The sequence below is a fragment of the Coregonus lavaretus genome, assembly GCF_964263955.1.
Source record: "Coregonus lavaretus genome assembly, chromosome: 29".
NCBI classification, from domain to species: domain Eukaryota; kingdom Metazoa; phylum Chordata; class Actinopteri; order Salmoniformes; family Salmonidae; genus Coregonus; species Coregonus lavaretus.
Genome location: NC_140016.1, coordinates 8,661,814 through 8,689,071, shown reverse-complemented (window position 1 = coordinate 8,689,071; position 27,258 = coordinate 8,661,814). Strand labels below are relative to the sequence as shown.

Sequence of the window (27,258 nt, the reverse complement as noted above, 5' to 3'; positions counted from 1 at the left end):
TCTCTCTCTCTCTCGTTGAGGCGTGTTTCTTACCTCTGTCCAGTTGGGGCGAACGCAGCAGAGGTCTTCAAAGTCCCTCAGGGCATCAGAGAACAGTCTCAGTCCCATATTGGCTTCCGCTCTCCACACCTTCAGACTTACATCACCAGGAGCTGAGAGGAGGAGGGGGGGGGGGGGGGGGGGGGCGTTAGATATAATTAACAGTGATCACTATCAGTGACAGTAGTATGATAGCTTCCCAGTATGAATTGGGTTAGTTCGATTTGCCCTTGCACCTGCAGTGCATTGGGAATATTAGACAATCTCCCAAAAACCTGAAGTTACAATATGAGCTACAAGTTGCACAATCATCTGATCTCACACCCTCACCTTCCCTCCTCCCACAAGCCCAGGGATCTCCAAGTGTAGCATTCTACCTGCTAGCTTTACAGCAAAGCCTGCAGAGTATGAATAGAATGGGATTATGTGTATTAAAACAATGGCTCAGCAGGGTTGCAGTAAAACCACAACTGTTATGCATAGTCCTGTGTGGTGCATAGAAAACTGTTATTTATGCAAAGTGTTTGGTGCACTGACACCCTCAGTATGACAACACAGTCAGAAAAGCAGTTAGCAAACTACTGGTGGGTAGAGGAGAAAGATTCAGTCAGAATCATCACAGACTTTCTCTTACAGGAAGTTGTTTCATTCTCTATATAATGACAGAACATTAGTATGAGGTTAGGCATTCATTAGGAAAGATAACTCCTACACACATACACACAATTACATCTGCAAATTTTTCGTATGTTGTTAGACATCAACTCAAATCTAATCTCAGCACCCATAAACAAATCAGTTATGGGTAAGGCTGTCATGAGAGTCACAACTCACACAGAGAGAAAAGCAGTTACTGGGTAAGGCTGTCATGAGAGTCACGACTCAAAACAGAGAGAAAATCAGTTACTGGGTAAGGCTGTCATGAGAGTTACGACTCAAAACTGAGAGAAAATCAGTTACTGGGTAAGGCTGACATGAGAGTCGCGACTCAAACAGAGAGAAAATCAGTTACTGGGTAAGGCTGACATGAGAGTCGCGACTCAAACAGAGAGAAAATCAGTTACTGGGTAAGGCTGACATGAGAGTCGCGACTCAAACAGAGAGAAAATCAGTTACTGGGTAAGGCTGTCATGAGGAGAAAGAGAGAGAGAACTATTAAAGACTACTAGAACCCACTGGATTCTCCAATTACATTGAATGAACTACAGGACAAAATACAAACCCTCCAACCCCAAAAGGCCTGTGGTGTTGACGGTATCCTCAATGAAATGATAAAATATACAGACCACAAATACCAATTGGCTATACTTAAACTCTTTAACATCATCCTCAGCTCTGGCATCTTACCCAATATTTGGAACCAAGGACTGATCATCCCAATCCACAAAAGTGGAGGCAAAATGGACCCCAATAACTACCGTGAGATATGCCTCAACAGCAGACTCGTACATTTCCTAAGTTAAAACAATGTACTGAGCAAATGTCAAATTGGCTTTTTACCAAATTACCGTACGACAGACCACGTATTCACCCTGCACACCCTAATTGACAAACAAACAAATCAAAACAAAGGCAATGAATTTAACCATACAAATTGATGGAAAGCAGTGTTGGGGGGAAAAACAGTTAAAATTGGCAAAAAACACAGGGCCGTGAGGTGTGCAAAGCTGTCATCAAGGCAAAGGGTGGCTATTTGAAGAATCTCAAATATAAAATATATTTTGATTTGCTTAACACTTTTTTGGTTACTACATGATTCCATGTGTTATTTCATAGTTTTGATGTCTTCACTATTATTCTAAAATGTAGAAAATAGTAAAGAATAATGAAAAACCCTTGAATGAGTAGGTGTTCTAAAACTTTTGACCGGTAGTGTACCTCGGCCTTAACATCAGTGCCACAGGTAACTTCCACAAAGCTGTGAACGATCTGAGAGACAAGGCAAGAAGGGCCTTCTACGTCATCAAAAGGAACAGAAGAAATTCAACATACCAATTAGGATCTGGCAAAAAATACTTGAATCAGTTATAGAACCCATTGCCCTTCATGATTGTGAGGTGTGATGTCCGCTCACCAACAAAGAATTCACAAAATGGGACAAACACTAAATTGAGACTCTGCATGCAGAATTCTGCAAAAAATATCCTTAGTGTACAACGTAAAACACCAAATAATGCATGCCGAGCAGAATTAGCCTGATACCCGCTAATTATCAAAATCCAGAAAAGAGACGTTAAATTCTACAACCACCTAAAAGGAAGCGATTTCCAAACCTTCCATAACAAAGCCATCACCTACAGAGAGATTAACCTAGAGAAGAGTCCCCTAAGCAAACTGCTCCTGGGTCTCTGTTCACAAACACAAACAGACCCCACAGAGCCCCAGGACAGCGACACAATTAGACCCAACCAAATCATGAGAAAACAAAAAGATAAATATATAACAAACTGGAAAGAATCCACAAAAAAAACAGAGCAAATTAGAATGTTATCTGGCCCTAAACAGAGAGTAAGTACACAGTGGCAGAATACCTGACCAATGTGACTGACCCAAACTTAAGAAAATACTTGACTATGTACAAACTCAGTGAGCATAGCCTTGCTATTGAGAGGCCACTGATGAAGACCTGAGGCCGAAACGTATGTGTTTTGTTTGATAAACTCCCATATCTGCAGTGGTGGAAAAAGTACCCAATTGTCATACATTAGTAAAAGTAAAGATATATTTTAATAGATAATTACTCAAGTAAAAGTGCAAGTCACACAGTAAAATACTACTTGAGTAAAAGTCTAAAAGTATTTGGTTTTAAATATACTTAAGTATCAAAAGTAAATGTAATTGCTAAAATATACTTAAGTATCAAAAGTAAAAGTATAAATCATTTAAAATTCCTTATATTAGGCAAACCAGACGGCACAATTTTCTTATTTTTGTAATTTACGGATAGCCAAGGGGCACCCTCCAACACTCAGACATAATTTACAAATTAAGCATTTGTGTTTAGTGAGTCCTCCAGATCAGAGGCAGTAGGGATGACCAAGTAACAAGTACTTTTGGGTGTCAGGGAAGAAAAAGTACATTATTTTCTGTAGTGAAGTAAATAGTAAAGTCAAGTACAGATACCCCAAAAAACTACTTAAGTAGTACTTTAAAGTATTTTTACTTAAGAATTTTACATCACTGCATATCTATTAGGTGAAATCACAGCAGCAAGATTTGTGTCCCGTTGCCATGTGAAAAGTGCAACCAATGGAGCACAAACAACATTGTAAATACCACAAATATTTATCTGTTTATTTATCTACTATTTGTAGTACTATTTGTACTACAACTATTTGCACTATAAAACACATTACATAGCTAATATAACTGATAATAGCTGATATATAGCTGATAATATAATACTTGAAACCTTTTTGAGTGCAATATCTGGTTAAATTTGAAGGTTTTTGTTGATGTTGTTTTGTGTCTTCTCACTTTTGTTTGTTGTTTATTTCACTTGCTTTGGCAATGTAAACACGTTTCCCATGCCAATTAAGCCCCTTTCAATTAAAATACAGAGAGAGAGAGAGAGAGAGAGAGAGAGAGAGAGAGAGAGAGAGAGAGAGAGAGAGAGAGAGAGAGAGAGAGAGAGAAGGGAGCAGTGTGAAAGGGAAGCAGGAAGTTGTTCATTGGATTAGAGAGGATGACAGACACGTAGGTGGATCCCATCACATTACAGCAGGGTTCCCCAATATTGTACGCTCTTGTTGGCTGGTCCTCACTACATATTCGTCGCCAAACCCACTGGCTCCAGGCCATCTATAAATCACTGATAGGCAAATCCCCGCCTTATCTTAGCTCATTGGTCACCATAGCAACACCCACCCGTAGTCTGCGCTCCAGCAGGTATATCTCACTGGTCATCCCCAAAGCCAACACCTCCTTTGGCCGCCATTCCTTCCTGTTCTCTGCTGCCAATGACTGGAACAAATTGCAAAAATCTCTGAAGCTCGAGACACTTATCTCCCTCACTAACTTTAAGCATCAGTTGTCAGAGCACCTTACCGATCACTGCACCTGTACACAGCCCATCTGAAATTAGCCCGCCCAACTACCTCATCCCTATATTGTTATTTATTTTGCTCATTTGTACCCCAGTATCTCTATTTGCACATCATCTCTTGCACATCTAGCATTCCAGTGTTAATACTAATTGTAATTATTTTGCACTATAGCCTATTTATTGCCTTACCTCCATAACTTGCTACATTTGCACACACTGTATATATATTTATTTCTGTTGTATTTTTGACTTTGTTTTGTTTTACCCCATATGTAACTCTGTGTTGTTGTTTTTAATCGCACTACTTTGCTTTATCTTGGCCAGGTCGCAGTTGTAAATGAGAACTTGTTCTCAACTGGTTTACCTGGTTAAATAAAGGTGAAATAAATAAAAATTAAAATAAAAATATAAAAAAATAGGCGGCCCGCAAGGTTTGAAAATATTCTGTTTTTTTCAAATAGTATTTCTGTTTGGGATTCTTGCGGTCAATTTTCAATAAAAAAATGATTTATAACTATGTTCCGGCCCCCCGACCATCCGCTCAAGGAAAAATCGGCCCACGGCCGAATGTAATTGGGGACCCCTGCATTAAAGTATGTAGGTTTTCTCTATTATACTACACTGAGTATATAAAACATTAAGAACACCTGCTCTTTCCATGACATAGACTGACCAGGTGAATCCAGGTGAAAGCTATGATGCATTATTGATGTCACCTGTTAAATCCACTTCAATCAGTCTAGATGAAGGGGAGGAGACAGGCTAAATAAGGATTTTTAAGACTTGAGACAACTGAGACATGGATTGTGTACGTGTGCCATTTAGAGGGTGAATGGGCAAGACAAAAGATTTAAGTGCCTTTGAACCGGGTATGGTAGTTGGTGCCAGACACACCGGTTTGTGTCAAGAACTGCAACGCTGCTGGGTTTTTCACGCTAAACAGTTTCCCGTATCAAGAATGGCCCACCACCCAAAGGACATCCAGCCAACTTGACACAACTGTGGGAAGCATTGGAGTCAACATGGGCCAGCATTCCTGTGGAATGCTTTCGGGGAGGGGGGGGGGGGGGGGGATAGGATCACCTGTTGCACAGCGAGAGCCAGCTCCTCATAGCTGGTTGATGCATGGAATAAAATATATGTGTTCCTGTTGCGCAACATTTCTATAGGCTATGCAATTGCATGAGAAAACAGAGTTTTGATGGCCTCTATTAAAAAGAGGATCCTGTAAGCTTTCTATAGGCTAGGCCTACTATATTTATTTCTCAACTTTCCATATATTAAGCACATTGCTTTGCTTTGCTTTACAACCGGAGCAGCCTACCTGGCTCCATTTGCTACTCCAGTGCATAGGGATGACGTCTTTTACCCTGCCCCTGTTCCAACAGGTGCATGATAATGGCCCATTCTAAATCAAAACTAATTTCACACATATTATTTAGTACATGTAAAGACCAGTGCTTAATTTGTAAATCGGTTGTTGCCAGAACAAAAAGTGAGCGCGAGAGGGGGGTGACCTGGGCAGCTCTGAGGTACCGGAACGCATGAGAAAAATAAAATCACCTTTTATAATAAAGCATTGAATGCATATCATCACATTTGCGTAGCGGCATAGAGCAGTAGAGTTGAGGCACTTATAGTAGTTGCACACATGGGGAATTTTCTTTTGTAGCCTAGGATCCTGGAAAAATTTGTCCTTTTATAAATGCATTTCATGCAATTCTAAGTAATTTTACATGACTGGAGACTGGCAGAATCTTTTTTAATACCGCACAAATTATCGAAATGACAGGCTACTTTGACACTGAAACTGAGAATCCGAGATCAATAAAAATGACCTTGCAAGTCACACAGTAAAATACTACTTGAGTAAAAGTCTAAAATGATTTGGTTTTAAATTTAGTTAAGTATCAAAAGTAAATGTAATTGCTCAAATATACTTAAGTATCAAAAGTAAAAGTATAAATCATTTCAAATTCCTTATATTAGGCAAACCAGACGGCACGATTTTCTTATTTTTGTAATTTACGGATAGCCAAGGGGCACACTCCAACACACATTAAGCATTTGTGTTTAGTGAGTCCACCAGATCAGATGCTATTATGTGTAGTAGGCCATCATTAATTATTTCATTTCTTTCTGAACAAACAGCAGTCATTCTATAACTTTGGCAAATTTATTTCAATTTATAAGCCCAGTCATTGCGCAATTGTGTGTGAAAACAGAGTTTTGATTGGCCACTATACAATAAAAGCGGATCCCAGCTTTCTCGTGCTGCTATATTTACTGTATTTCTCAATTCAAAACAATCAAGTACATTAATCCGCTTTACAAACGGTGTAGCCTACCTGGCATATTAAAAAAGTAACTGCACGTAACCTCCATTCCCTATTCGAGTGCAGGCTATGGATGACTTTTTTTGTGTTGGCCATTTCTAAAAATAAAATCCACACATATATTAGTAGGCTATATGTAAAGACCAGATTAAATTGAAAATACTGCATGATCATATTATCAAATGCTTGTCAAACTGTGAAAAAATAATGCCACGGGAATTACAACAATATCTTGTCTGCTCAATGAGCTAGTGTAGCCCACAGCCATATCAGGGCCTAACATAAAGACAACAGAGTATGCTATTCTGTTCTTCTGAAATAGACTACATTTTCTTTATATCATGTTTCTTTAGAACTGCCTAAAATAAATAATGGACTTATTGTGATGGTGTAGGCTATATTAAATTGATTTATTAGACTTTTTTCAAATGTAGATGTTCCAAAGGTCCGCAACAGTGGCTTGTAGGCTATGCATGGCATACAAGCCCTCAGTCCAGCCTCTCTCAGCCTATTGCAGACAGTCTGAGCACTGATGGAGGGATTGTGCGTTCCTGGTGTAACTCGGGCAGTTGTTGTTGCCATCCTGTACCTGTCCCGCAGGTGTGATGTTCGGATGTACCAATCCCGTGCAGGTGTTGTTACACGTGGTCTGCCACTGCGAGGACAATCAGCTGTCCGTCCTGTCTCCCTGTAGCGCTGTCTTAGGCGTCTCACAGTACGGACATTGCAATTTATTGCCCTGGCCACATCTGCAGTCCTCATGAAGGGACCCTGGGCATCTTTCTTTTGGTGTTTTTCAGAGTCAGTAGAAATGCCTCTTTAGTGTCCTAAATTTTCATAACTGTGACCTTAATTGCCTACAGTCTGTAAGCTGTTAGTGTCTTAACGACCGTTCCACAGGTGCATGTTCATTAATTGTTTATGGTTCATTGAACAAGCATGGGAAATAGTGTTTAAACCCTTTACAATGAAGATCTGTGAAATTTGGATTTTTACTAATTATCTTTGAAAGACAGGGTTCTGAAAAAAGGGAGGTTTCTTTTTTTGCTTAGTTTATATAAACCCTGGATTGCTGATACTATGTATTGACCAATGAGAGGCTTTGTATACACCTGTCAGCCATATTGGCACTCCACAGAAAAGCAGTCCTCCAGAGGAATGAATGGAATTCTACAGTATTTAATTTAAATGTTACAAGGACAAAATACATGTATTTAAGTATTGTTGTAGTGGGGACAGTAACATTAATACTTTCAAAAAAAGTATACTTTAAGGGAATAATCAATTTTGTTATTTTTTATGTTTAGCTCACATAATATAATTTAAAAGTATGCATGAAGGTGTCTGTAATAGAATAAACGTGGCAAAAAAACGAATGTAGATATTTATAAATGCATTTCTATAGCTTCAAAAATATGTTTTACAATAGTGTGGGGGGGACTGCCAGGAAGAAGGCGCATTGGCTTCAAAACAGCGGCCCATGTCAGTCATGTAGTCATATATATTTTTACATTTTTTGTCATTTAGCAGACGCTCTTATCCAGAGCGATTTACAGTTAGTGAGTGCATACATTTTTCATACTGCCCCCCCCCCCCCCCCCCGTGGGAATATATCTAAATCATTGGCGGTAACAAGCATGTGTGTAAAGGTTGTCTATTTCCATGTTATATGCCGTGCACAAACACATTATATGTTGCCTATGTACATGTGTAGAATAGATGGGAGACAAAGTACATGGACCAAAATAATTACAACTGCATTCTATCACAGGCTTATAAAGAGAACTGCATAAACAGAACAGAACTGCATTTAATAAGGCCGATTCTTACAACTGTGTATCTGGTGTGTTAAGAGTTTTTTTTTATTTGGGTTATATATGTTGGACCACTGTGACTGTAGTACTGCCTCCCACCATGTGGCTCTTATCTGACCAAGCTACTGGCTACTACAGGAGTGCATGCCAGGTCACTACACCACCATTATATTATAGCAGTTTTAACAGTATTTTATTTAACCTGTATTTAACCAGGAAAAGCCAGTTGAGGTTAGAAGCCTCTTTTGCGAGGGGGGCCTGATTGTGTCCGCTGTATTGCACTGAAGACAAAATCATTTCATCTGAGCACATTAATATATAGGAATGAACTTCAAATGTGTGTGTTTTTTTAGTCAGCATGATCATTTTACTTCATACGTCCTGGCTGGAGTTTTTTGGGGTAAACATCTGTGTGACCTAAATGTACCTAATCAGTGTGGTGTGGGGCTTTTATAAGTGGCTGGATTCCACTTTACACAACGTGTATACACACATTTGATCATAGGCCTGTCCTGCAGCCTACTCGAGGGCTGCGTAAGAAAATGTCTTCCCAAAACGTACTCAAGTTCACACATTCTTTTTAGGAACCTACCTAGTTGTATCCCTTCATCCGCGATGCGTAAAGCTTCTGTGAACTCGCTGGTTTTGAGTTTCTCCAGAATATGGCACTTCATCCTCGTCTCTTCTGGGCAGCACTTCTCAATGACACTGAAGATCAGGATGTTGTTCTTGATGTTTTTGGCGTCTCTCTGTTTAAATCTTTCCTTGCAGGCTGGGCACCTGGATGGCAAGTAGTTTCCCAGGCAGCTCCGGCAGAACGAGTGACCACAGGACATGGTGGCCGGTTCACACATGAGGAACAGGCAGATTGGGCACTCAAGTAGATCCATAGTGGCACAGTGGCGGGGTTATGTCACCTCAGCCGGTCCTTGCTCTCTCCGGCCAGGGGTGAGTTGAGAGGCTCCGCTCTCTAGAGGCTTTCTCTCTTAGGTTATACGATTATCGACGCGGACGCTTCCCAGTCAGTCACATGCGACATGGTTTCAGTGGTTGGGTTAAGTAATGTGCGCTGCTTATGGTTAAGTAACGTACGCTTCTTATTAGTCCCCATCTATCCTTCCTGTCTATCTAATCACCATCTAAACAACGACAGACACTCCTCTCCGATTCACATGAACTGACTACAGGCCTCTTTCTGATCCAGTTAACAAAGGCTCTCTGAACCCAAGATCTAACCATGAAGCCCTAATAGTGTAAACCCTTCCGATTCATTCACAGGCGTTTTCCATCATCAAGCATAAAGTATTTGGTTTGGAACAACACCACGTAACGTCTTCTCTTTCCTGTAAACTTGATGAATAGAAAGTCCAATCGTTTCTCGTCTGGTTGTCTTCAAATTCTGAACTCCATCAACACTAGACCAATATTGGGTCAGAATTTTAACAACGATTCCTCGAATTTTTCGGCCTCGGGCTCTACTGTAAAAACACAGCCGGGAGATGTCATCTTATCGCCCTGTTACGCATTGTATGGATGGAGCTCGACAAAGCCCAAGCCATACAGTGTAACACCATTACCTTACATAAATAAAGATCACGTGATGGGAAAGCTGGGTATGCTATTGGTCGAAAGACCGGCGTCCCACCCTGTTGTGAAACCGATTTATGCGGAGTTTCATAACACGCTTTTTCTCTGACTGGAGAAGAACAGGGAGGACCCGACAGACAGTGGCATTTTATGTTAATAAAAATAATAACTAGCGAAGTTAAGAAGTTACTAATCTCCACACTCTATTATGATGACGTGAGATTTTGCAGTCATCAAAATACAGAGAATCCGCCGCCTGCAAAAACGTGATGTGACAGAAAAACGTGAACGTTTTTTTTCTTCTGCAAATAGACACTTTTATAACAGATGCTAGGCTATCTTGTGCAACGCGATATGCTACTTTCTTTGTCTAATGATACACTACATGATCAAAAGTATGTGGACACCTGCTTGTCGAACATCTCATTACAAAATCATAGGCATTAAAATGGAGTTGGTCCCCCCTTTGCTGCTATAACAGCCCCACTCTTCTGGGAAGGCATTGCACTAGCTGTTGGAACATTGTTCCGGGAACATGCTTCCATTCAGCCACAAGACCATTAGTTAGGTCGAGCACTGATGTTGGGGCGATTAGGCCCGCAGTCGGTGTTCCAATTAATCTCAAAGGTGTTCGATGGGGTTGAGATCAGGGCTCTACACAGGCCAGTCAAGTTCTTCCACACTGATCTCGACAAAACCATTTCTGTATGGACCTGGCTTTGTGCACAGGGGCATTGTCATGCTGAAACAGGAAAGGGCCTTCCCCAAACTTTTGCCACAAAGTTGGAAGCACAGAATCGTCTAGAATGTAATTGTATGCTGTAGCGTTAAGATTTCCTTTCACTGGAACTAAGGGGCATAGCCAGAAACATGAAAAACATCCCCAGACCATTATTATTCTTCCACCAAACTTTACAGTTGGCACTATGCATTGGGGCAGGTAGCGTTCTACTGGCATCCGCCAAACCCAGATTCGTCTGTCGGACTGCCAGATGGTGAAGCGGGATTCATCACTCTAGAGAACGCGTTTCCATTCCTCCAGAGTCCAATAGCGGCAATCTTTACACCACTCCAGCCGACGCTTGGCATTGTGCATGGTGATCTTAGGCTTGTCTGCTTGGCCATGGAAACCCATTTCATGAAGCTCCTGATGAACAGTTATTGTGCTGACATTGCTTCCAGAGGCAGTTTGGAACTCGGTAGTGAGTGTTGCAACTGAGGACAGACGATTTTTACACGCCACGTGCTTCAGCACTCGCCGGTCCCGTTCTGTGAGCTTGTGTGGCCTACCACTTCACGGCTGAGCCGTTGTTGCTCCTAGACGTTTCCACTTCACAATAACAGCACTTATAGTTGACCAGGGCAGCTCTAGCAGGGCATACATTTGATGAACTGACTTGTTGGAAAGGTGGCATCCTATGACGTTGAAAGTCACTGAGATCTTCAGTAAGGCCATTCTACTGCCAATGTTTGTCTATGGAGATTGCATGGCTGTGTGCTTGATTTTATACACCTGTCAGCAACGGATGTGGCTGAAATAGCCAAATCCACTAATTTGAAGGGGTGTCCACATACTTTTGTATATATACTGTAGATAGATGGATGAAAGATGATAGATCAATTAGTTTATTAGTTACATGCACAGGGTCGTAGATGTAATCGCAGGGTACAGTGATATTCATATGCTCCAAGCTCCAACAGTGCAGGTCAAAAAAAGAGATGTGAATGAGACAATAATACAAATAATAATAATGTATACACATTTACAACTGTAGCAATGATAAATGTCCATTTGGGGGGTGATGGCAGGGTAAAAGTTTGTTTTTGGGGTTAGAATATCCATAGGGGGAGCAGTAGGGGGGGATAGCAGGTAGCTGTACAGTGGCCATTCAGCAGCCTGATGGTCTGGGGGTAGAAGCTATTGGCCAGTCTGACAGTTTTTGCCCTGATGCTCCTATACTGCCCGCGTCTGAGTGAAGGAAGCGGGGAGAACAGGGCGTGGCTCAGGTGGCTGAGGTCCTTGATGATCTTCTTGGCCTTCCTGTGACACCTGGTGTTATAGGTGTCTTGGAGGGCAGGCATTGAGCACCCAATGGTGCGTTCGGCTGAGCATACCACCCTCTGTATAGCCTTGATGTCAGCGGCGGTGGAGTTGCCGTACCAGTCCGTGATGCAACCCGACAGTATGCTCTCGGAGGTGCTCCTTTAGAACACTGCGAGGCCCATCGGGGACAGGCCGAATTTCTTCAGCCTCCTGCGGTTGAAGAGTTGTTGCTGTGCCTTCTTCACCACGGTGTCCGTGTGGTTTGATCATTTCAGTTCATCTGAGATGTGTACGCCGAGGAACTTGATGTTTTTGACCGTCTCCACGGCGGCCTGTTGATAAGGATGGGGGCGTGCCTAACCTGGTTCCTCCTGAAGTCCACAATCAGCTCCTTTGTTTTGCTGACGTTGAGGGAGAGGTTGTTTACCTGGCACCACGCCGGCAGAGTGCCTACCTCCTCTCTGTTGGCTGTCTCATTGTTGTTGGTAATCAGGCCTACTACTGTCGTGTCGTCAGCGAACTTGATGATGGAGTTGGAACTGTGTGAGGCCACGCAGTCATGGGTATACAGGAGTGGGAGGGGGTAATGTTGCCTACCTTCACCACCTGGCCCAGACTTAGGGGAGAGCTGGGACGAGGGGAGAGCTGGGACGAAGTAGCACGAGGCGAAAGTAGCTACCACTTCCATTTTCTCAGATAACACAGAAGCTATTATGAAGTAGTGAAGCCCAGCATGTTCCTAAGTTTTGTTTTCATGAATTTTTATGACATTACATTTACATTTCAGTTATTTAGCAGACGCTCTTATCCAGAGTGACTTACAGTTAGTGAGTGCATACATTTTTTCATACTGGCCTCCCGTGGGACATAGACAATTTTTGTGGCTGTGGAATCTAATGGAAACCGTTTCTCATCCGCACACAGGCTTGGAAATCACTGCACCAGTTTAAACTAGCCAGAGATACTTTTGAGGAGATGGGAAACTCCATTGGAATCGATTTAACACCCATTAACGCTCTTTGTATTCACACTGCCCTTGCCTTTGAATGAGGACTCAACTCTTTTGCTAGTTCACTTCACCTATTTTGTGGTCCGAGTCCTCTTTGCATTCACATTGCTATGTTTAGAAAGGAACCAAGATGTTTTTCCAACATTCACTCAATGCACTCTGGGTTTTTACAAAGTGCAGGACAAGTCATTCCATCAGAATGTGTTATCGGACAGCTAGATATACCTACTTACATTTTGGAAGCTAATAGATTGCATTTAGATAAAATATTAGATATAATAATTGTAATCAGAAGATACTATGTAAATATTATTGGTAACAGAATAAATGGCAGAAGAATAACTGCAGATTAAATAATGCTGTAATTGAAAATGATACACCCAATGTAGGCTACTGCCCCTTTAAGAGCAATAATTGATTTTGTTCCATATGTTGTGATTCTCACCAAATAAGTTGGTGTCTTCTCACACGATTCAAACCCTACAATTGAATAAACAGCTTATGAGCTCTTAGCCTATAGATCACATATTGCAAACAAATAATCTGAACTAAAAACTTCACACATATTTTGGAATTTCTGTGCATCCTTGACAATCGCTAATCAATAGGCCTAACCAAAAACAGCACACCTTTTTTCTGCGAACCTGCACATCATCTTCTCTCTAGTGTGGCGCCAATGTGGGAGGGTTTATGGCAGGGGAAACGGTGTTGTTGTAGTCTAGTGTGTGGTGCAGGAATAATAACAAGCGAACCTGGGGAGCTTTCTGTTCACATTGCCATAAAAAAGGGAACCTTACCACGGAATTCAAGCAAACCGAACTCAGACCACCTGTCGAGATGGTCTCAGTTCGGTTCGCTTCGGAGGCTCTTTTGAGGGGTCTGAGTTCCTTTGGAGTGTTCACAAAAATTGGCTGAAAGGAACCAAGTGTGAAAACTCTCTTAGACTTCCGACTTCAGTGCGTTCAAGACAACTGGAAACTCAAGGAAAAAATGAACTCCGGCTGAAAAACGGTCATCCAACTCGGAATTCCAAGTACGGAACTCGAGCATCTTTCTAGAGCTCCGACTTTCCGACCTGAAGATCGATGACGTCATGATTACACCTCATTTTTTCCCGAGTTCCCAGTTGTCTTGAAAGCACCATCATACCCTGACTTTGATGTAGGGATTGCGTGACAATTAGCTTAGAAACTGCGTGACGCAGCATGACAAAGTGAACTTGATTGGTCGACAGTCTGCTGGGTGGGCGTTATGTTATACTCCATTCATTGCCCAATTTGATTCCTATCTCCTCCTTTCCCTAATATCTCTGAGTCGGTCTGTGCTATCCAGAATAATAATAATAATAATAATAATAATATGCCATTTAGCAGACGCTTTTATCCAAGCGACTTACAGTCAAGTGTGCATACATTTTTAGGTATGGGTGGTCCCGGGGATCGAACCCACTACCCTGGGGTTACAAGCGCCATGTTCTACCAATTGAGCTACAGAGGACCACATCCTTGGGACGTCCCTACCCCCATTGAAGTAGAAATGTAAAATGGTTCATGTAGGGGTTAAGGTTAGGGTTATGGTTACCCACTGGGCACACACTGGTTGAATCAACGTTGTTTCCATGTCATTTCAATGATATTACGTTTAACCAACGTGGAAAGATGTTCAATTGACGTCTGTGCCCAGTGGGTAGGGTAGGGACGTCCCAAGGATTCCGCATAGCACTGACCTTGCTGAGTCCCCAACAACTGGATGTTTTCAGGGGAAATGGAAAGAGAGCCTGTGACACGACTTCCGCTTTTGGACGTTAACAACAAATATTTGCATAACAAACCCAAGATAGACTACAGCCTATCATTTCCAATGGGAGCAAATTAATCATAGTGGGAAGAAAAAGCAAGGAGGTGGGCAGAGCAAAGCACGAGCTAGTGAGATCCTATTGGTGCTTACTAGCATGTATTTGCAGAATGTCGGCCAAAATCCATCTCGTTTCATCTTCTCTGTCGTCACTAATTACCACAGCCACAAAGTCATAACCCCGCCTATTTCTACAATTTCTCTTCTTACATTTGGACCCTTCCTAACCCTAACCTTTACCACACTGCTAATGTTATGCCTAACCCTAACGCTAACCCCACTGCTAATCTTATGCCTAACCCTAACCTTCAATTAAGAACAAAAACAAAAATAGCAATTTTGACTTTGTGGCTGTGGTAACTAGTGTAAAGCCATCTTCTCCCACTGCCGGCCACTGGGGCTTCCTCTCATCACCACATTTGGTGGTGAGTGGAAATGCCAACTGGATGCTTCAGATTTATACATCTGGTGAAACATTTGGCTCATTGTTCTGTCTGTGTTAACAATGCAGCACTCCATATTAACTCCTCCACATTTACTGGATTGGTTGAACAGTGCAGAAGAGAACCTCCCACGACAGGTTTTTTTTCTTATCTTCAAGACCTCTGTGCCAGGGGTTACTAGTTACCACACCCACAAAGTCAAAATAGGCTATCGTAAAAAATATGTTTTTTTCTTTTTCTTTTTGGTATTAATTTAAGGTTAGGGTTAGTCATAAGGTTAGCAGTGGGGTTAAGGTTAGGTTTAAAATCACATTTATGAAGAGAAATTGTAGAATTAGGCTGGGTTTATGACTTTATGGCTGTGGTAACTAGTGACAACCCGACGACCTGTGTCAGGGGATCTAGTTTTAGGCATTTGTTTTACGCCTGCTACGTTAGGTTAGTTCAAGCACCCAATCTTGATTCGTCCAAATAATCAATGACGAAAACCCCAAACCAGGAACTACTGCTGCTTGTAATCACATAATTCTTCGTGAGCCTTGACAGATTCTCGCCATTTCATCTGTCCACGAGAGATTGTGGAACAACAAACGTATTAGAAGATTATTACAGTCTACTTAGCATTTCTTTAACCCCAACAAAGATACGTGTTTTCTAACAGCAGGGCAGGCTTAATTGGCACTCATCCCCATATAACCATGTAAACAGTTATTCAGCCAGCTCCCCCCTCATCCTACGGTAGTCTAAATAAAGCTGTAAACTCTCTGACCTTTCCCCCTTTGCTCTCCATGGCACAGGTAACACCATGTCCGTTTTTGGGTCAATCACTGTGTGGGTGTCACTGGCCAAGATAAGGGTTGTGTTTTAAATTGCACCCTATTCCCTATATAGTGCACTAGTTTTGACCAGGGCTCTGCACTATGTAGGGAATATGAGGTCTGGTCAAAAGTAGTGCACTATGCCATTTGGGATGCAGCAAAGGGATTGGAGCCATCCCTACTATATGTAGGAAGGTAGGCCAATAAGGCCATTTATTTAAAGACCGACACATCTAAACATAGTCAATCTGATGATAGGGCAACCCAGCCTTTAGCCTGAATCACTGAATCAGGTGTGTTGAAGTAATGTTGGAACAACAGCCTGCACACCTAGCATCTACAGACCCACATAATGCATCACCTATGGTACCAGTCAAAGGTTTGGACACACCTACTCATTCAAGGGTTTTTCTTTATTTTTTTACTATTTTCTACATTGTAGAATAATGGTGAAGACATCAAAACTATGAAATAACACATATGGAATCATGTAGTAACCAAAAACGTGTTAAACAAATCAAAATATATTTTCTATTATACATTCTTCAAAGTAGCCACCGTTTGCCTTGATGACAGCTTTGCACATTCTTGGCATTCTCTCAACCAGCTTCATGAGGTAGTCTCCTGGAATGCTTTTACAACAGTCTTGAAGGAGTTCCCACATATGCTGAGCACTTGTTGGCTGCTTTTCCTTCACTCTGCGGTCCAACTCATCCCAAACCATCTCAATTGGGTTGAGGTCAGGTGATTGTGGATGCCAGGTCATCTGTTGCAGCACTCCATCACTCTCCTTCTTGGTCAAAAGCCCTTACACAGCCTGGAGGTGTGTTTTGGGTCATTTCCTGTTGAAAAACAAATGATAGTCCCACTAAGCGCAAACCAGATGGGATGGCATATCGCTGCAGAATGCTGTGGTAGCCATGCTGGTTAAGTGTGCCTTGAATACTAAATAAATCAATGACAGTGTTACACCTCCTCCTCCATGCTTCGCGGTGGGAACCACACATGCAGAGATTATCCGTTCACCTACTCTGCGTCTCACAAAGACACGGCGGTTGGAACCAAAAATCTCAAATTTGGACTCATCAGACCGAAGGACAGATTTCCACCGGTCTAATGTCCATTGCTCGTGTTTCTTGGCCCAAGCAAGTCTCTTCTTCTTATTGGTGCCCTTTAGTGGTTTCTTTGCAGCAATTCGACCATGAAGGCCTGATTCACGCAGTCTCCTCTGAAAAGTTGATGTTGAGATGTGTCTGTTACTTGAACTCTGTGAAGCATTTATTTGGGCTGCAATCTGAGGTGCAGTTAATAGCCGATTTCTGAGGCTGGTAACTCTAATGAACTTATCCTCTGCAGCAGAGGTACAGTGGCGAAAAAAGTATTTAGTCAGCCACCAATTGTGCAAGTTCTCCCACTTAAAAAGATGAGAGAGGCCTGTAATTTTCATCATAGGTACACGTCAACTATGACAGACAAATTGAGATTTTTTTTCTCCAGAAAATCACATTGTAGGATTTTTAATGAATTTATTTGCAAATTATGGTGGAAAATAAGTATTTGGTCACCTACAAACAAGCAAGATTTCTGGCTCTCACAGACCTGTAACTTCTTCTTTAAGAGGCTCCTCTGTCCTCCACTCGTTACCTGTATTAATGGCACCTGTTTGAACTTGTTATCAGTATAAAAGACACCTGTCCACAACCTCAAACAGTCACACTCCAAACTCCAATATGGCCAAGACCAAAGAGCTGTCAAAGGACACCAGAAACAAAATTGTAGACCTGCACCAGGCTGGGAAGACTGAATCTGCAATAGGTAAGCAGCTTGGTTTGAAGAAATCAACTGTGGGAGCAATTATTAGGAAATGGAAGACATACAAGACCACTGATAATCTCCCTCGATCTGGGGCTCCACGCAAGATCTCACCCCGTGGGGTCAAAATGATCACAAGCACACGGGGGGACCTAGTGAATGACCTGCAGAGAGCTGGGACCAAAGTAACAAAGCCTACCATCAGTAACACACTACGCCGCCAGGGACTCAAATCCTGCAGTGCCAGACGTGTCCCCCTGCTTAAGCCAGTACATGTCCAGGCCCGTCTGAAGTTTGCTAGAGTGCATTTGGATGATCCAGAAGAGGATTGGGAGAATGTCATATGGTCAGATGAAACCAAAATAGAACTTTTTGGTAAAAACTCAACTCGTCGTGTTTGGAGGACAAAGAATGCTGAGTTGCATCCTAAGAACACCATACCTACTGTGAAGCATGGGGGTGGAAACATCATGCTTTGGGGCTGTTTTTCTGCAAAGGGACCAGGACGACTGATCCGTGTAAAGGAAAGAATGAATGGGGCCATGTATCGTGAGGTTTTGAGTGAAAACCTCCTTCCATCAGCAAGGGCATTGAAGATGAAACATGGCTGGGTCTTTCAGCATGACAATGATCCCAAACACACCGCCCGGGCAACGAAGGAGTGGCTTCGTAAGAAGCATTTCAAGGTCCTGGAGTGGCCTAGCCAGTCTCCAGATCTCAACCCCATAGAAAATCTTTCGAGGGAGTTGAAAGTCCGTGTTGCCCAGCGACAGCCCCAAAACATCACTGCTCTAGAGGAGATCTGCATGGAGGAATGGGCCAAAATACCAGCAACAGTGTGTGAAAACCTTGTGAAGACTTACAGAAAACGTTTGACCTGTGTCATTGCCAACAAAGGGTATATAACAAAGTATTGAGAAACTTTTGTTATTGACCAAATACTTATTTTCCACCATAATTTGCAAATAAAATCATTAAAAATCCTACAATGTGATTTTCTGGAATTTATTTCCTTATTTTGTCTGTCATAGTTGACGTGTACCTATGATGAAAATTACAGGCCTCTCTCATCTTTTTAAGTGGGAGAACTTGCACAATTGGTGGCTGACTAAATACTTTTTTTCCCCACTGTAACTCTGGGTCTTCCTTTCCTGTGGTGGTCCTCATGAGAGCGACTTTCATCATAGCACTTCATGGTTTTTGCGACTGCACTTGAAGAAACTTTCAAAGTTCTTGAAATGTTCCAGACTGACCAACCTTCATGTCTTAAAGTAATGATGGACTGTCGTTTCTCTTTGCTTATTTGAGCTGTTCTTGTCATAATATGGACTTGGTCTTTTACCAAATCGGGCTATCTTCTGTATACCCCCCTACCTTGTCACAACACAACTGATTGGCTCAAACGCATTAAGAATAAATAAATTCCACAAATTAACTTTGAACAAGGCACACCTGTTAATTGAAATGCATTCCAGGTGACTACCTCATGAAGCTGGTTGAGAGAATGCCAAGAGTGTGCATAGCTGTCATCAAGGCACACCCTGGAATGAGTAGGTGTGTCCAAACTTTTGACCGGTACTGTATGTCTTTCATAGGCCTTCTACGATTCATAATCATTCTGTAACTATAGCAACCACTTGAAAATGTAGGTTGAGTAGGAGTTGGATATCTGGGGCAGTAGTGTTAGGTAATGTATTATGCTTTCTGCTCCTGTTGAAATAAAGCATGCTGGATGGGACTAAAGGCTTCACAGACATGTTGAATCAGAGATGGCAGTATCTAGGCTACATTACACACAGAAAAACATAAACAAGGCAATTATGTTTTCCAACGAGTTCAATAACAAACATGTTTTCATAACACAGGAATGGAAATTCAGATTGACATTTTATGGATAGCGGTATGGCTGTCCTCTATGATTGAAACCGAACAGCACATCAATTCAAGGCCCGTATGTGTGCCATAATAAGGAAATCTGAATCCACCTAGTGGTTCAGTTTGTCTCTCTGTCTATGGGACTAAAGTACACTTACACAAACCTTAGCTTACACAACCCAGGCCTGCCTGCAGTACTAGCTCAGCCCATGTTGTGTAAGAATTCAATTTCTCTGTCTGTCACCAACTATCTGTCTTCTAATAGGAGCTAAACACAGCCAATGAGCAATCTCACATTACTGCATGTGTTAGTTACATAGCACAGACCATGCCCATTACACTATTAGTATGTTGGTAACTGGGAGAGAGCGCAGACAGAGCCAAGCGGTCTGTCCGGGTGTAGGGTGAAGTCACCCCAGCCATTTCCCCCACTAATGGTTAAGGTTAGGGAAACTGATACATCTGTTGCTAGGGGAAACTTAATAAAAGAGTTGCACACTATGTAACTGCTCCCAACAATTTAATGGGTAAATCACCAAAGTTTCAGCAACAGTGCCTTCTTCAGGGTACAGGAAATTGTCTAAAAGTTGGTGATTTACCCATGAAATTGTGGGGCGCACTTACAGAGTGTTTAACTCATTTTTTCTACAGTTTACTCTGCATTAGTCAGCACCTCTACTAAATGTTTTGGGTGTGTGCCAGCTCATGCTTTTTACTAGGCTAGAGGAAACTTCCCCCCTAGAGTGTGTCTGTATGTAACTACACACTGACCTCCCCAGCCAAACAGTGACAGACTGAGGCAGCGTAGGGCGTGTCTCTGACTGGGACATTAGCTCAGATTGCTAGAAGTATATTAGCTTACACAGCAAGCTGCTACACACAAAGCTTCACGGACCTGCCCCCCTCCCTCTCTAAAAAAGACATTCAATCACATTAGCTTATGACGTGTGAACAGGGTTCAGGTTTGACCATAGGACGAGCAAGATCTCTTGAGCATTCTTGGACTACATTGTATAGTGTGGTTTAGCTCCTAAAAATATATATATTTTGTTTGTTTACACAGGGACTCACAAGGTAAGAAATACAATATGAAAAGTAGAAAACAGTGGTTTCTAGCCAGGACCCAGTTTTAAGACAACCTGAAAGAAATCAGCAGAATCCACCAGTGGCATAACAGAACCATTCTTAGATTAAAAACAGAAAAGGGTGGTAGGCCTAATTATTTATTTAATTCAACAGTCAATCCAAACCATGATAGTGAAAATTTATATTAATTATGTTACAGGACTTGGAAATTGCTTTATTAAAACTTATTTATGAAATTATGAATTTAGCAGCATTCAAACCCCAATGATATCCCAAATGTCTCAACTCAAGGAAGGTGTGTCTTCATAGTCCATGACACATCGTTTCAGTAAAGCTTTGACTTAAGAAAAATACTATAAAACTGCAGACAGCGTATGTGATCATAACTACATTAAGCATACAAAACAATTCAACCGAGACCAACAGACAATCATTGTTCTACAGAACACATTTCTATCTGAACGTTCTTCATCATTGCACCCTGCTGTAGAGACCCCAGCTCTAAATACAAAACTCAGGCAATCTCATCGATAATACTACACATGGCTGCATCCTTGTCCCATACTCTGTCTTTCTTAGCAGCACCACCCGTGCTTTTGTCCTGTTGTGGCCCAACAGCCATACAGCTAGCCCCAGACTCCTCCACGTCCATGGGTTCAGTCTTTAGCCTGGCGGCCAACCCCAACGCCCCACCACCCCTCGCCCCATCCCCTGCCCCACTCGAGCCCTCAGTCTGGGGCAGGTCGTGGGGCAGGGAGGCCAGGCACCCCTGGATCATCTCTACCACCCTCTCCAGATGTTTCTGGAACCTCTCTGCCGTCTCTAGGCGCTGTCTCTTCTGCACTTCCATCATCACCCTCAGGGTCTCTCTGGCCTGGTGCGGACGGTACTCATTGATCAGATGGTGCATATGGACAAACAACAGCTTCAGGTCCTCCAGCTTCTCCTCTCTCTTTATACTGCCAGGGCTCTTGATCAAGATGTCCAGGAGATCCAAGAAATTCACCAGGATGGACATGTTGAGCTTCTTGAGCTCCCGTTTGTGGTGGAACTGCATGGGGTGGAGCCGCTCGATGCCCTGGCTCTCCAGCGGTCTGATGATCAGGTCGTCACACTGGAACTGGTTGCCGAACATCATGTAGGTGTCTCGGATGGGAGGAGGGGGTTTGGGGGCGAGCCCCTTGCGGATGTTCTCGTCCGTGTACTCCTTGATGTACTGCATGGGAGGGGGAGGCAGGGCACTCACTTGCTGTGGTTCACCCATGGTAGAGGCCTGGATAGAGGAAAATTAGATTACAGATGTATTATAGCCTACCACATTACTTCATCATCCTACTTTAACTGATGTTATTATCCTGCTGATTAACAAAGAGGATGGCTCACCTCTCTATATAGACGGTATAATCAAATATACTTATAACTAGGATAATTCATAGCGTTTCCCCTATTAATCTGTGGTAATAGTTGCTAGCCATGTGAGAGCCCTACCTAGTAGCCGCGCATGCGCCAAGAGGGGCAACATCTAGCTTGCTAGCGTAGCTAACTTTGTAACGTTACAGTACGTAGGGCGGAGCACAGCTAGCTACGTTGTCTAAAACGAACCTTCTGGGCAAGTGGCACTAATGCGCTAGTTAGAAGCATAAGCTAACAATCTAGCTAGCTATACTCAATGACGACGTTTTATCTTTTCAGTTGATTCGGTCTCTAGCGAGCTAACGTTAGCTAGCTAACAGCCCGACGTTAGATAGCAAACATGAGAGCTTGGCAGACTTGGAAGTCATTTCACGACAAGGAATGAGACAAAGGCAACAAAAGCTTAAACATACCTTTCTATGGAGTCCTCAAGTACTGTGTTTACTATAGACTGAATTCACCACCACAATTATTGCTTTTCACAAGACATTTGTATGCGCTACGTCTGCCCCTGTCATCCCATCCCATTGGTTGGAATGTTGCTTGACATGATTTGTTGGCGGTGCGGATTGGTCAGCTTCGCGACAGTAATGCGCGATTTGATTGGTTATCGCAGACTGTGCCGCTTCATTTGATGTATGGTGGCAATTATTTAGATTTTTCAAACAGCAAATTTGTACAGTGTAACGTTTTGTAACAGAGTGGCGTAAGAGGTCAAAAGTGCGATGTTGAATCTGACATAAATGAACGTCTCATTGTAATGGTCAACATACAGGTAACTGACATAATAAAGGAAACACCAACATAAAGTGTCTTAAATGTCCAATGTAGCTGTTTATAGCTCATTATAAACTGGGTGGTTCGAGCCCTGAATGCTGATTGGCTGACAGCCTTGGTACAGCAGACCTTATGACAAAAAACATTTATTTTTACTGCTCTAATTACGTTGATAACCAGTTTATAATAGCAATAAGCCACCTCCGGGGTTTGCGTTGTGTATATGAACAGCCCTTAGCCAGTGGTATATTGGCCATATACCACACCCCCTTGTGCCTTATTGCTTAAATATCAAGTAATTTCTGGTTAACAATTAAAGACATGCCCCAGTAACTTTGGCAACTACTAAGTATTTTTTAAACCTCCTGCTTTGAGCTGGATGTGTCAATGTGTAATTCATACATGCATAAACTATGAGCAGAATTACTGTCTTACCTCAATTAGCCACGAAATCCCTAGTTTGAAAGCAACTGTTTTTCTGGAAGCTGTGGTGAGCCATTTTCCCTAAATTTTCCCCCACGTGGGCCAGCCCCCTAGCAATTCTAGTTCATCCAATGAGCTTCAGCCCCTCGCGATATGAGTGACAGCTAGCAAGAGGCACATCATGCACACACAGCAGAGCAAGAGAGAGAGCAATGGCTTGGTGCACAAAACTGCACATTTCCCTGGACCACTTTTGGCTTGTGAGTGCTACTTGCAGAACTACTGGCTAAAGAGTATACAAAAGTACCAGAGAATATCTTTAAGTACCTTACTGGGATTGTTTTCATTAAAAATTGTAATAAAATAAAATAAACAAATGCTTCTCAATTTCTCAAGCAATAATTTTGCTAGGTCTGTCTGGGAGTGGTCAATCAATCAATCAATCAATTTTATTTTATATAGCCCTTCTTACATCAGCTAATATCTCGAAGTGCTGTACAGAAACCCAGCCTAAAACCCCAAACAGCTAGTAATGCAGGTGTAGAAGCACGGTGGCTAGGAAAAACTCCCTAGAAAGGCGAAAACCTAGGAAGAAACCTAGAGAGGAACCAGGCTATGAGGGGTGGCCAGTCCTCTTCTGGCTGTGCCGGGTGGAGATTATAAGTGACATTGGTCTGAGTGAGGAGGAGGAAACTAGCTGTTAATGGCAGAGGTTTGGTACTCTCTTTCTTAATGGTCTATTAACTCATTTAAAACTCCATCCCAAAACTCCATCCCACCTAAACAGTCTGAAATTTCAGGCGGTCTCTTCAAACAGCTCTTACACTAAAAGGGCATTATCATACTTTTCACAATTTCACAGTATTATTCCAACCCCATAGTATGGAAATATATATAAAGCACAGGAAAATCTTTTTTTTTAAACTTCACTGGGCCTTTAATAGGGCATTTCCTTTATTTTGGCAGTTACATGTATATTGTTTGTATATGCAGGTAACTGCCAAAATAAAGAAAACACCAACATAAAGTGTCTTAATTGTCAGAGTGGTGTAGGTGGATGATAGGAATCAGGCGCAGGAAACCAGGAGGACGTCAACAGAACTTTACTAGTCCAAACAACAGTATACGTCGCCAACCCAACCGGGTGGCGCGAACAATTACGCACGAAAAATACACAGTGCGAGAAAATAAGGAAAAGCGCACACAGTGCGAGCTCTCGGAATAACACAACGAGAGAACAAACTCGATGAGACAGGCTGACAACAACAATCACGCATAACACCTGCCCCAAACAAACCAACTAAATAAGGAGAATAATCAAGACACAAATAAGGGACAGGTGTTATGCACAGACAAAACCAAAAGAACAAAACACATCGAACGGTGGCAGCTAGTACTCCGGAGACGACGACCGCCGAAGTCCGCCCGAACAAGGAAGAGGAGCAGCCTCGGCCGAAACCGTGACAGTACCCCCCCCTTGACGCGCGGCTCCAGCCGTGCGCCGACCCGGAGCTCGAGGACGACCCGGACGACGCGGAGCAGGGCGCGCAGGATGACCCCGATGGAAATCGGTCAGTAGGGACTGGTCTAGCACGTCCCTCCTTGGCACCCAGCACCGCTCCTCCGGACCGTACCCCTCCCACTCCACGAGATATTGAAGACCCCCCATCCGGCGTCTAGAATCCAGAATGGACCTCACGGTGTACGCCGGAGCCCCCTCGATGTCCAACGGGGGCGGAGGAGTCTCCTCAATCTCAAAGTCCTGGAGTGGACCAGCTACCACCGGCCTGAGGAGAGACACATGGAACGAGGGGTTAATATTTTTGTAGTCAACAGGTAGTTCTAACCTATAACTCACCTCGTTCAATCTCCTCAGGACTTTAAACGGCCCCACAAACCGCCGACCCAGCTTCCGGCAGGGCAGGCGGAGGGGCAGGTTTCTGGTTGAGAGCCAGACTCGATCTCCAGGTGCGTACACTGGCCCCTCACTGCGGTGTAGGTCGGCGCTCGTCTTCTGTCGACGTATGGCACGCTGCAGATGGACGTGTGCAGCGTCCCACGTCTCCTCCGAGCGCCTTACCCACTCATCCACAGCGGGGGCCTCGATCTGGCTCTCATGCCATGGTGCCAGCACCGGCTGGTACCCCAACACACACTGAAACGGGGTTAGTTGGGTGGAGGAGTGGCGAAGAGAGTTCTGCGCCATCTCCGCCCAGGGCACATATCTCGCCCACTCCTCCGGCCGGCCCTGACAGTATGACCTCAGAAACCTACCCACATCCTGGTTGACACGTTCAACCTGCCCATTACTTTCCGGGTGGTAACCCGAGGTAAGGCTTACCGACACCCCCAACCGTTCCATAAATGCCCTCCACACTCTCGAGGTGAACTGGGGGCCTCGGTCAGACACTATATCCTCGGGTACCCCGTAATGCCGGAAGACATGGGTGAACAGAGCCTCCGCGGTCTGCAGGGCAGTGGGTAGACCCGGCATGGGAAGGAGACGACAGGCCTTCGAGAACCTATCCACCACGACCAGGATGGTAGTGTTTCCCTGTGAGGGGGGAAGGTCGGTAACAAAATCCACCGAGAGGTGGGACCAGGGTCGTTGTGGAATAGGCAGGGGTTGTAACTTACCCCTGGGCAAATGTCTGGGCGCCTTACACTGGGCACACACCGAACAGGAGGAAACATAAATCCTCACATCCCTAGCTAACGTTGGCCACCAGTACTTCGTGCTAAGGCAGTGCACTGTCCGGCCGATACCCGGATGACCAGAGGAGGGAGACGTGTGAGCCCAACAAATCAGGCGATCGCGTATCTCGAGCGGAACGTACGTCCGACCCACAGGACACTGAGGAGGACTCGGGTCGGTGCGTAACGCCCGCTCGATCTCACCATCAACCTCCCACACCACCGGAGCAACCAGACAAGACTCCGGTAGTATGGGCGTGAACTCAACTGACCTCTCCTCCGCGTCATACCGCCGGGACAGAGCATCTGCCTTCCCGTTCTGGGACCCAGGGATGTATGTGATCTTAAACACAAACCGGGCCAGGAACATAGTCCAACGAGCCTGGCGAGGATTCAGTCTCCTAGCTGCCCGGATGTACTCCAGGTTACGATGGTCAGTTTGAATGAGGAAAGGGTGTTGAGCCCCCTCGAGCCAATGCCGCCACACCTTTAGGGCCTGTACCACGGCTAACAGCTCCCTGTCCCCTACGTCATAATTCCGCTCCGCCGGACTGAGCTTCTTAGAGTAGAACGCACAGGGACGGAGTTTAGGTGGAGTACCAGAACGCTGGGAAAGAACGGCCCCTATTCCGGCCTCTGACGCGTCCACCTCTACTTGGAACGGTAAAGAGGGATCCGGATGCGCCAACACCGGCGCCGAGGTAAACAGGTCCTTCAGTCTCCCAAATGCCCTGTCCGCCTCAGCTGACCACCGCAAGCGCACCGGACCCCCCTTTAACAGAGACGTTATGGGAGCTGCCACCTGTCCAAAACCCCGGATAAACCTCCGGTAGTAATTCGCAAAACCCAAGAACCGTTGCACCTCCTTCACAGTGGTTGGGGTTTGCCAATTACGCACAGCTGACACCCGGTCTACCTCCATCTTCACCCCTGACGCAGATAACTGGTAACCCAGAAAGGAGACCGACTTCTGAAAAAACAGACATTTCTCTGCCTTGACATATAGGTCATGCTCCAACAGCCTCCGCAATACTCGGCGCACCAGGGCTACATGCTCAGCACGGGTAGGACTATACACCAGAATGTCGTCGATGTACACAACCACTCCCTGTCCCTGCATGTCCCGGAAAATCTCATCAACGAAGGATTGGAAGACTGAGGGAGCATTCATCAACCCATATGGCATGAC

The 27,258-nt window shown here is 43.7% G+C and overlaps 2 protein-coding genes across 2 annotated transcripts in view; both read right to left on the bottom strand.

The window, feature by feature from the left end:
* LOC311105001 (LON peptidase N-terminal domain and RING finger protein 1-like) overlaps nucleotides 1-9,695 on the bottom strand; it is a gene marked incomplete at its 3' end in the record, with an annotated part of 11,461 nt that extends 1,766 nt beyond the window's left edge. The window contains exons 1-2 of the mRNA XM_084146985.1: nucleotides 8,827-9,695; nucleotides 34-152 (exon numbers count right to left, since the gene is read on the bottom strand). Of these exons, the coding sequence (XP_084003111.1) occupies nucleotides 34-152; nucleotides 8,827-9,124 (417 nt within the window). The 5' untranslated portion in view covers nucleotides 9,125-9,695. The remainder of the gene's footprint in view (nucleotides 1-33; nucleotides 153-8,826) is intronic.
* An 11,191-nt stretch (nucleotides 9,696-20,886) lies between these two features.
* LOC311105172 (mediator of RNA polymerase II transcription subunit 7-like) lies at nucleotides 20,887-22,694 on the bottom strand. The gene is made up of 2 exons (XM_084147227.1): nucleotides 22,589-22,694; nucleotides 20,887-22,035 (listed from the first exon to the last, which is right to left on the bottom strand). Exon 2 carries the CDS (start codon nucleotides 22,024-22,026, stop codon nucleotides 21,277-21,279), a length of 750 nt encoding a protein of 249 aa, XP_084003353.1. The 5' UTR covers nucleotides 22,027-22,035; nucleotides 22,589-22,694; the 3' UTR covers nucleotides 20,887-21,276.
* Between the last annotated feature and the right edge of the window lie 4,564 nt (nucleotides 22,695-27,258).

Coding starts and splice junctions, on each gene's coding strand:
- LOC311105172 (XM_084147227.1), bottom strand. CDS start 22,026: ATGGGTGAACCACAGCAAGTGAGTGCCCTGCCTCCCCCTCCCATGCAG.